This window comes from Strongylocentrotus purpuratus, unplaced genomic scaffold (assembly GCF_000002235.5).
Source record: "Strongylocentrotus purpuratus isolate Spur 01 unplaced genomic scaffold, Spur_5.0 spur5_contig_850, whole genome shotgun sequence".
NCBI classification, from domain to species: Eukaryota; Metazoa; Echinodermata; class Echinoidea; order Camarodonta; family Strongylocentrotidae; genus Strongylocentrotus; species Strongylocentrotus purpuratus.
Window position 1 is genome coordinate 284,466 of NW_022145558.1, and position 11,249 is coordinate 295,714.

Genomic DNA, 11,249 nt, shown 5'->3' on the forward strand with positions numbered 1-11,249 from the left:
GCAAGGAAATTGCACCAATTGCTGAGAATTTTTGTTATACTGTGATAATTTTGAGACATGAAACTTTACGAAAGTAGGATATATCTTGAACTTCATGAAAGTGCAGGCAAAAGTGTCTGGATTTACTGATATGACTCTGATGATCTAGAAAATCTCACCTCTGACCAGCAGCCGATGACCGACCACCTGGATCGGCCATCTTCCCCATCATTTGTACATTTTATATTAGACTTCACATCTGAATATTGTAAAATGAAGAAACTTTTGTTTGTTGTTTGGTAGTTTTCATGGCAAGAAAGTTTCAAAAATCTAACCTCGATCCCCTTCTTTTCACCTCTGACCAGCAGCCGATGACCGACCACCTGGATGGCTTATCATCCCCCAGCTACTATGAGTACGATTACCTGTTTGACGATGACCCACTCCTCTCGGCCGATAAGATGGTTTCGGGCGAGGCTTCGGACCCCACTCTACCTCACATCGCTTCTGAGCATAGCTACTCCATGATGAGTGAACCCAACTCGCCCATGATGAAGGACATCAAGCAAGAAGGTAGGGCCGTTTTCACTTCAGATGGGATTTTTTTTTTTCTTCTAATGGGCAGATTTCTGCTTACTAGTTGGTCGACAAAATGGCGAACAGATATTTGTAAGAAATTTTAGATCTGTTAGCAAAAAAGATGTTGTGGAAGTCTATCATCACCATCACAACCACCACCATCACCACTAAAACCACTACCACCACCTACACTACCAAGACCACTACCATCACTATCATAATTATCACCACCATCACCAAAACTACCACCATCACCATTCAACAAGAACCGCCACCACCCCCACCACTACCGTCACTATCATAATCATCATGACCACCATCACAACAAGAACCACCACTACTACTACTACCACCAATACCATCATCATCATCATCACCCCCGCCATGACAGTTTCACCACTAGCACCACCTCTACCCCTTTCCTTTCCTTGCTCTGTGATTATTTAATAACCAACCAAGATCAGCAAATCGTTAAATCATCCTCTCTCACCCTCCAGATGATTTGGACAGCAACTACGATCCCGAAGGCCTCCAAGACATGCTACCCGTTTCCCCAGAGACCGATGACCACCACATCTCCCTCATCTCGTCAGACCAGCACAACAACACCACCACCACCACCACGGCCGGCGGCTTGACCACCGGCTATCTACTCATGGACAAGTTGACCGGCGCCAAATCCATCCTGACCACTGCCAATCGAACATCGCTGACCCGGAACGGAGAACTGAAACCGACCACCACCACCTTGCAACAGAAACAGGACGGATCCAAGATCAAGCTGGAACTGGTGACGATGATGAACGTGGATAATGGTTAGTGACAAAGAAATACAGCCATGGGGAAAAGAAATACACCCAGCAAAAGTTCTGATAATGTTATACAGGGCCTTGTCTTATACTTCAATCAATTGGAAGGTTGCAGTTTCCTATCTGGTATGTACATACAGTAGTTGAGATTGATATCAGTCCTCACTGTATAAGAGGGGGGCCAGGTATCTGTGGTAATACTGAAATAAAGTTCAAAGTAGCAAGGTATAAATGATGTAGTATGTTAATAGTCATTCAATAGAAGATATAGAATAGAAACACAGAAAATGTTGAAATCTAATATTGAACTGAAAGAGGGTACCACAAGAGATTAAATTTACAATTAATAAAATATTAAACACACCAGGCCAGCAAAGACATATAATACATTGGATGACACATGCCAACTAGACATCACCATTATCATGAAGAGAATGGTCAGAAAACCTACAAATGGACAAACTTTTCCAAAATCATTGAATTTACTTGGAAGCCTCAAGTTATATTTTGATGAATAATCATTGTTCTTTTGATTATTTTTGTTGATAAATCAGGACTGGGCTCGAAACATCAGATGCCACCGACACCACCCGGTAGTACTGCCAGCTATAGCGACAGCGACGGGAGCGAGAGTCCTGGGAGATCCACCCCCTCCTCGCCCCGTGCCGTACCCATCCAACCTGCCAAAAGACCCATCTGCCACACCCGAACTGTCTCTCCTCAGCTCTTCACCAACATCCAGGTAAGGAACCATGGCAACTGGTTGTCTTGATGATGGTGATGGTGATGATGATGAGGATGATTATGATGATTTTAGGGGTACCAGTGGTATTGGAGATTAAGATGGGGATGTTGATGGTGATGGAAATGGTGATGATGATAATCCACCCCCTCATGATGATGAAGTTGATTTTGTTGGTGATGATGATGATGATGATGATGATGATGACTACGACGACAATGATTATTATTCTCGTGGTGGTGCTGGAGATGATGGTGATGATTGTGGTGATATTCACAAAGTGGTGATGGTTGTTGGTGACTGTGATGTTGATGATGATGATGATGAAGATGACTACGACGACAATGATTATTATTCTGGTGGTGGTGCTGGAGATGATGATGACGATTGTTATGGGAGGTTTTTTTATATATTTTTTTTTTTACTTGTGACCATCAAAATAACACAAATTATACTAAAAACTATCCTTCAAATATCCTTTACACAGAAACTGCCCCAATCTGGTCCTCTGCATCTGACAGAAGAAGAGAGACGCACGCTGAGGCAGGAAGGTTACCCCATCCCGACCAAGCTCCCTCTGACCAAGGCTGAAGAGAAATCACTCAAGAAAGTCCGCAGGAAGATCAAGAACAAGGTAAGGACGCAAAGCCATAGGTCCCCTGGATGCCGATGCATCTAGAAACTTGTTCATGTACTTTCAGTTCATGTTTATGCATTCCATTTCTAAAGTAAATGAACAGTTATACACAATAAACGCATATATTACATATTTACATTTGTTTATGATTAAAAACAAACATGATTAAAAACATTAAAAAAACAATTGGGTCAGAATATGAGCCTATATTACATTGTAAGAAAATGAAAAGTTCAATATTTTAAAGCTTACCATTGTCAAATTTCTCAATGTTGTACAAATTTAGAAATATGGACATGGGTAGGAATTGCAATTTTTGATCATATTATGTTTCCTTTTTTATTTGCTTGGCTATTACTATCTAACATTTGTTAATTGGGCAGTATCGATTTTCAGAAATAATAATAATAATAATATTGGATATTTATATAGCACACATATCCACCATACATGGTGCTCATGGCGCTCCAACTATTACCTCGGCTCTGCCAGGCAGCCGATTTCGGCACTCACAGCATTCAAGGAATTCCTTCCTACTGGTACCCATTTAACACCTGGGTGGAGAGTGACAAACGTAAATTAATGTCTTGCCAAAGTACATTAGTGCCGTGGTGGGTAAATGATGAATAAATCGGTACTGTTATGGAAGTATGGCGATGAGAGATTTAAGTTTTGTCTTTTCATTCTTTTTTCTTCCAGATATCGGCTCAGGAAAGCAGACGGAAGAAGAAGGAATACTTGGAGGCTCTTGAGAAAAGGTGAGAAATAGTATTCATTTGAAAATGTTCCCAAAGAAATTCAGCAATAGACCCGTTTAATAACTTATTCAAATTTATGGATGCTTCTTTCCTAGGGACCTAGTGAAGAGTTATTCCATTAACCCGTTATTAATGAATGAACTACAATACTTGGAATCCAGTCTGCATGCATAACTTGCTGCTATGTGGGGCAAGCCTCTAGCAAGCTTTCAGTTGTCAAGAACAACCTCTGTTTAAAAAGTATGCATAAAATTTGAATATGTTAGTAATCCGGTCTTTTTCAAATGTGATAGGAACAATTGATGTGGTCCCACTTATCTTTGTAGCTGTCCTTGACTCGTACAGTCTAAGCCCGAATCATCAGTTACGGGTCCCTAAGTAAAGTTAGTGCAGCCTTTCAAAGCTAAACATAACGTTCCAATAAATAATATCTTGATAACAACAGTTTGGTTTTAAAATAGTTACTACATGTATACCTGTCTTGTTAGTTATTATCACTAACGTAATGTTTTGGTATATTTCAAGATATTTGTTTCATCACTTTTGTCAAATATTGAGTGTCCATCCATTTTGACACTGCATTTTAAAGACACAACAATAAAAGGGGGAAAAATAAGGTTCCTATAAATAAAGCAAAATTTTAACAAATATTTTTCCCAGTTCAAATTTGGAAAGCATGAACTAGTTTCTATCCATATGAAGAAATTTCATGAAATGTTATAAGACAATGGTCTGTTTCTAAACATGATATCTGCTCTATTTTTAGAATGGACTCTTATACCAGCGAGAACACGGAACTGAAACGGAAAGTCGAGAACCTTGAGAACACCAATCAGTCGCTGAGCTCCCAGCTCTCCAAGCTACAGTCTATCGTCAACAAGATCTCCAAACCAATCAAAGCTCACACAACTCAGACCGGTACTTGCCTCATGGTAAGATTAGAATCAGATTAAGATCAGATTAAGATTAATTTGACATAGGTTACATATCAGATTAAGATTAGTTGACACAGATTAATATCAGATTAAGATTAAAATATTGTCAACAAGATCTCTAAACCAATCAAAGCTCACAGAACCCAGACCGGTACTTACCTCATGGTAAGATTAAAATCAGATTAAGATCAGATTAAGATTAATTGACACAGGTTAATATCAGATTAAGATTTAGAGTTGGATTGCCCCTTAAAAAGTCTCTGTTTTGAAGGCTCGTGCCCCTTTTTATTATAATCAGCATATACATACCTCTACGCACTCACCCCTGCTCCTGCCCCTGCTCCCCCCCCCTAAAAATAAAAATAAAACATGAATAAATCTACAGTCCTCCTCGCTAATTGCAAATTTTGAACCGATTTATCTGTTAATATAGAATCGATTTTTGATTAAAAAAAAGGTCCATCCATTACCTAAAAAGACTAAATGTGGGAAAACCTGCTGAAAAGGCCTCCCAAGTACCATTCTTTTGTTTCTTCGTAGAATTTGAGATAGTTTGTTTAGGATGAATTTGTCCATACCTTTCTGTTTTACACAGTAGTTCCATAACTATTCATTTAGGAATGTAGTCATGCTTGCAAAATTGTTAAGATCTCAAACATGCTGATACCAGTGAGAAAAAAAACCTTCATTTTTTTGCGAAAGCAATTAGCAGTGCTGCCAAATAATATATTACAGGCCATTCCTTGCCATTTTGAATAGAGTAGATTGAAGTTTGCAGTGTTGTGTGAGTTTTGTTTTTTTAACAGCGATTGAGCAACTATTTTGTGTGTGTGTTCATTTCCATATATGTAATACATCTAATGCATTTCCTCATTGATTTGAGTCGAGCGTAACATAAGTTACGGTTTTGACGAGCCTTACCAAACAAACTTTCACACATGCATGTTGCTATCAATCACAACGCATATTTACCACATGTGACTTTATTATTTATTTATTGTGCCGTTTTTTGTGTTCATTTTATTTCCCCCCGTCCATCCCATGCTTGCTTGTATTGAAATCGCCCCCACACGGCCCGCCCGCCCGCCCGCCCGACTATTTATCACATGCACACACGAACACCGCCCTCTCATGACAGCCCCCTACCGAGTCCCGCCACCACAGCAGCCAGCGACAGTGCAATGCCAAGAGATTGAGATGATGAAGGAGGCCCTCACTAGGGCATTTAAGTGCAATCAACAATTTTAAAGACAAGGCACAGGTGGGGTTTTCTCTTCAAAACATGGATTTATTTTATTAATTTATTTATTTCTAATCATCGTTTCTGCTACCATCGTGCCCACCATGCTTGCCTAATTATAATATTCATGAAGAGAGCATTTGCATATTAGATCTCAGCTTTTTCAAGTTTTGTAGAACAAGTAATGACTATTCTCCCAAATTGCTACCTAAGGCTAAAGTGCAGCTCAAGTTTACGTTTTTATGTTCTAAACTTTTTTACTTTTTTGAAATTAAAGATTGCTTAAAATGCATCAGACATGCATCAAAATTGGAAATGCATTAGAATTGAAATAAGGGGTATTTCTAGTGCCTTGTCATAATAATATTCAAAAATGAAATAATCGCATCTCTCATCTGCTCCAGCGCTTCATCTTCATTCATCCATCTACTACTTTCAGTTATTCTACAAATGGTTGTAAAACACACCCCTTCCCCACCCCTCCCCCACCCTTTCTCACATTTAATAAAAAAGGCTCATGATTGCTTGCTATTTGCTATATTAGTAATTTATGTAGCTTGCAAATTTGCCTTTTCCAATCCTGTTTGTCATCATTTCCATAGCATTTTCAATACCTTTATGAGTAGCTTGTTAAAATGCATATGTCTGTTGAATAGACTGGTTAACTACCGGTAACATGTTCAAATTTATAGATGATTTAAAGCTCACCTGAAATTTGCTAAACCACATTTTCTAGTCTTTTTGCTCCATCCGATTTCAAATTTATGTTTTTGGTGGTCTTTTCTGGTTTTAGTTTCATGTTTTTTAGGGGGGCATGTAGATTGGTGACTTCCAGCTCATCTAAACTTCACTAAATTACATTTTCCTCGCTTTTTACTCCATCCAATACAAATTTAGATTCCACAGAGCAATACAAAACACAACTGAAAAAGGACCTGTTTATCAAAAATTTGACCGTCATTGTACTTAGGTTTATAAACTTGCTAATTTATGGTTGTCACGCCTTTGATTAAAGATATATGTGTGCATTGTAAAATCTCGTATTACGATATCATATTAATCGCTAAGTCTCTATTATATTTCTTTCTTGTCTTTTCAGGTTTTAGTTTTATGTTTTGCTGTCTTCCTTGGTTCCTGGACACCACATTCTTTCTTGAGCAGCAACCAACATCTCCCCAAGCTCTTCTCATCCTCCTCATCGCCCAACAACGACATGCCACACCCCTTCTTCGGTCCCTATGGTAACAACATTCAGTACTCCGCCCCCAGTTTCCATGGCGACGATGACAGCGAGGACCAGCCCGACCCCATTTTCAGGATGTACGGTCCCAAACCAGCTTCCGGTTCGGAGGACGATGACCCCTATACGACCCACTCCAGTAAGTTATCTTACTTGATATCCTTTTTTTTTTAAAGCAGCTGGAGTATAATTGATTAGATTGATACTCGTCTGTAAAATCCCAATTAAACATACCCCTGCTAAGGAGAACAATTTAGTGGAATGCTTTTGATCACCAAGCATTTCTATCAATCATTGCTTGTAAAAGATATTACCTGTTAGCTGTAATAACTTTCTAAAAAAAATTAAGAATTCTAAGATAGAAACATTAAATGGCAGATGCAACCTGCACCATAGGGAGAGGATTACAAAGAGAGATAGACAGAGGAAAGAGAGAGAGAGAGAGATAGAGTGAGTGAGAGAGAGATAGAGAGAGAAGGGAAGGAGGGAGGGAGGGAGAGGGAAAGACAGAGAGAGATGAGGGATGTAAAGTGAATTTTAGTGAGGGATGAATCAATGGTAACAAACTCTTTCGTTTTCGTCTCTTCCTCTCACAGTGCGTTCTTCTCGCACCCTGCTCTCCTACCAAGATGAGGAAGACGCCTTCGCCGGCATCGATCCTCATTACCATGACGACAGCCACGCCCTTCTGGACAACATCGCCCCAGAGGCCCCTAGCTTTGCCAAGATGGCCGCCGCCCTGATGACTGGGTTGGGGTCAGATGTTGCGGGCGTGGAAAGCGAGGAGACCGGCTACGAGGCGTATATGATGCACCCCGACATGGAAGCTAAGATCATCCCAGTCGATACAATGGCCCTTATCAATCGCTCCTCCAACAAGTGAATCTACATCCTTAATATCTTTCATAAAAGAACCTTCTCCTTCTCTATCTAGTCCATGTGTGGACAGAATATCCAAGTCTTTTTATCTTTTCAAACATAGTGAATAAACATATGAACGTATAGAGAGATGGGGTATTAGAAAGGCTGTTTTTCGCCATTTTTGTTGGAGAGAGGTTGCTTAATATGGAGATAGCGCTTTTAATGATGTTTGGCTAAGATCAACCAGATCATGTATCATCGAGAGTAAAAGTTATTTGCTCACCCATTTGTTGAGCCCTTTGAATTAGAAATTTAGATCCCATCATTTCTTGCTGGCTTTTCAAAGCATCCTTGTTTTAAAGGGGTAAAATGCTTTTGAAATGTCATCCAATTAAAGCCATTTCCACAACTCGTAACAACTTTAGCTGCTAAGCTCTCGCTACAAGTTTGTTTTGCCATAAAATAAAATCAATGCAATGAACTTACTTTAAAGACCGAATACTCCTTACGAGTTCAAAGTTTGTCGCCATTGTCCATTGTCTAGACATATTTGTGAGAATAACTTGGGGGTGTGTTGTGTGCTGTAAAGTTTCTTTCGCGGTTCAAATCTGTGATTTGAGCTTGCGAATGGAAAGCAGAAACATCTCGTCAAGACTTGGTGGGCGTGGTTCTCCAAGATGTGGTTCATGCCGTGACGGGTATTGAACCATGAACCTGCGCCGCGCCGCGTGTTGATGGGGGTGTCCTGTTAAAAGGATGGAGATATCATTGTTTCTAGATAAAACCTCTCGTTTGTTGTTTTTTAAGTAAGATCATGTATTAAACGGCTAGAAAGAGGTAGATAATATCCTATTGAGCTTCCAGACCCATTTATCTTTTTAATATTTAAAGCTAGAAGATGATGAGAAAGAGGAGATTTATTCATGGAAATGAATCTAAAAGATCTCATAGAAGCCATGTCTCTATTCTAAGATCAGAATGTTTTTTTGTTGTATTTGTCCAAGGAAGATAGTAAGAGATCAAAGAAATCGGGTATGAAAAAAAAGTAAAACTTGTGCCTTGCCTGTTATATATAAACATGTAGTTAAGATGATTATTGGAATCTACATATTATCAGTATGTAGGTTACGTGTAGATTTGTGGAATCTACATGAAAATGAATTATGTATTATTAATTAGAATCATTGGCCATTGAAGTGAAAAATAACAGAATAAATTCACGGTCAACAAGTATTATTGATTATTTGTTTCAAATTACACAGGTATGTAAATGTATTGTGAAATACTTAAGGATCACGGCGTATAAGTAACAAAAAGATGATTCTTTTAGGGGTGTTTTTGTTTATTTTGAAGCACAGAATATTGGGGTTTGTTAGATTACAAATTCATTCAAATTTTGATAGACATGTAGAATAACAGTATGAAGATACGTACTTAGACATGAACCTTTGAACTGCAAGTACCCATCTTATTCTGGTGTTCTTGTTTATTTTTTTTCTTCAGATTTATTGAAAGGTTTTTTTAATTTATGTTGGAAATGTTACATGCTAGGGGGATATGAATGATAAAATGCGTCTTGATTTTCATGCCTTTTTCTTCTTGTGTACTTGGGACCACTACAAAGAAGACTGTTGTATCATGTAGATGTACATGTTTATTTATTTTACTATTCTCTTGTCTGTTATTTTTTAGGAGAATTCAGGGTTTTTCTCATATAGCCTCATGAGAAAGAATTTATTGTCATTTTTTATCATTTTTTTTAATGAATTGATTTAGGAATCAATTTTTTTGCCTCTTGTTTAAAAAAGAGGAATGTCCTCTTTTTATCTTTTTTTGTTCCAAACATGTGCTGAATGTGTTATAAAGATGTTTGTGCCAGGGAGTATAACAAATTTAATGAATTGTTATGAAAATTTGTATAAATATTAAAAATCATGTGAAAATGTCTTGATTTATGAATACGAGGGAAGTCCTTATATGTAAGATTGCCAAAAAACAGTAAACTGCCTATTTTGTCTCGTAATTAAGAAAAGATAAATCTTTGTGTGTCCCTGTGTTGCCCTAGTGATAGGGTGGGTAGTCCTTAGGCAAAGTTTTATTATTTCAGAAAATGTTTTCCTTAATGTAAGTAAAAAGGCATGTGCAGGCACTGAGGCCTTATTTCTAAATTATTTTTGTTCGAACAAAAACATTTTTTGATGACTCGCATATTCCATCCCCGGTGTGAGTTTTTAAATATTTTGATATTTATAATCATGATCCATTAAATTGAAAGTATCATTTATTCAGTATGTAGTACCCCTGAACAAAAAAACTATTTATTTTCCAGTACAAATATTTTCCCCCTTTAAGTTCCCATGATGGTTGGAATTTATTTGTTTTTTCGTTTTTGTTTTCAAAAGTCTATTTAGAGAGCTGAATTTAGAAAAACCTACTTTTTTCAATTTTATTAAGGTTTTATTGAACTTTAAATCAAAAGAGAATGAATTTCAGGATGAATTGATTATAGTATCTCTTTCTTAAAATTATGTGCAGTATTACTTTTAATTTTTGGAAGATAAAGTGCCTTATTGTGTCTTGTTCAAGTGGAAAGTTTTAAGCCTGTGAAACAGAAACAATTTTGCCTTTTAGTTTCTCTCCTTTTTCCCCTCATTTTTCCCTCATTTTTCCTCCCTCTCTTCTTTCTTTCCTAATTTCCTTTTCCTAGAACTCTTGCTCAAATCTTTCTCAATTTCTGATAACTTCTGTAGATAATTGTACATAAAAATCATATATGAATATTTCATTTCGAATTATGTTCGGTTCTAGCTAAAGACAATTTTTCAGCGGCATTGAGCGAACAAATTATTTGTTTATTTCTGAGCTTTGTTTCTCAAAGTTGTACATACATCTCTTAATTAATAAATCCTCATTACTAAAGCCTTGAAGGTATCGTTTCACTTGTAAATTCTCCTTTTTTTTCTCGTGATATACTTATATCACAATTATGAATGTCTCATTTTCAGACTGTACTAATATATGTTGCATATTATCATTGTAGTTTTCTTTGAAGGCTTACACACGGATTGTATACCTTTAGGAATAAGGCGAAAAACAGAATCATTTGCTGAAAAGGCTTCCAGATATTTCCTCTTTGTTCAAAAGTATATTTTTTAAACTTTTGCCCAATATAAATTACTACAAAAAATCTACAAAATGAGATATTGTACTGTGGGATTACATTGCATTAAATTGTAAATAAAATGTATTTTCCATCAGTATAAAAAAAGCCATTGTCAATGTTGTGTTTTTTATAGAAAATGAGTTGTACGTAGGATGAATGAGCATTTTTGTCAGATAGGTAAGAGAGAGAAGGGAAGGGGGAATGAGTGAGAGATAGAAAGAGAAAGAAGGGAAGGGGAATGAGTGAGAGAAAGAGAGGGGGAGGGAGGGATAGAAAGAGAAAGAAGGGGAGGGGAATGAGTGAGAG

General features: G+C 37.5%; 1 protein-coding gene across 1 annotated transcript; it reads left to right on the forward strand.

Moving 5' to 3' along the window:
• Positions 1 to 252: 252 nt before the first annotated feature.
• LOC583063 (cyclic AMP-responsive element-binding protein 3-like protein 1) lies at positions 253 to 11,048 on the forward strand. The gene is made up of 8 exons (XM_782990.5): positions 253 to 552; positions 1,056 to 1,373; positions 1,922 to 2,109; positions 2,597 to 2,743; positions 3,446 to 3,504; positions 4,271 to 4,436; positions 6,779 to 7,058; positions 7,516 to 11,048. The coding sequence occupies exons 1-8, from the start codon at positions 288 to 290 to the stop codon at positions 7,800 to 7,802; spliced, it is 1,710 nt and encodes a 569-aa protein (XP_788083.4). The 5' UTR covers positions 253 to 287; the 3' UTR covers positions 7,803 to 11,048.
• The last annotated feature ends 201 nt before the right edge of the window (positions 11,049 to 11,249 follow it).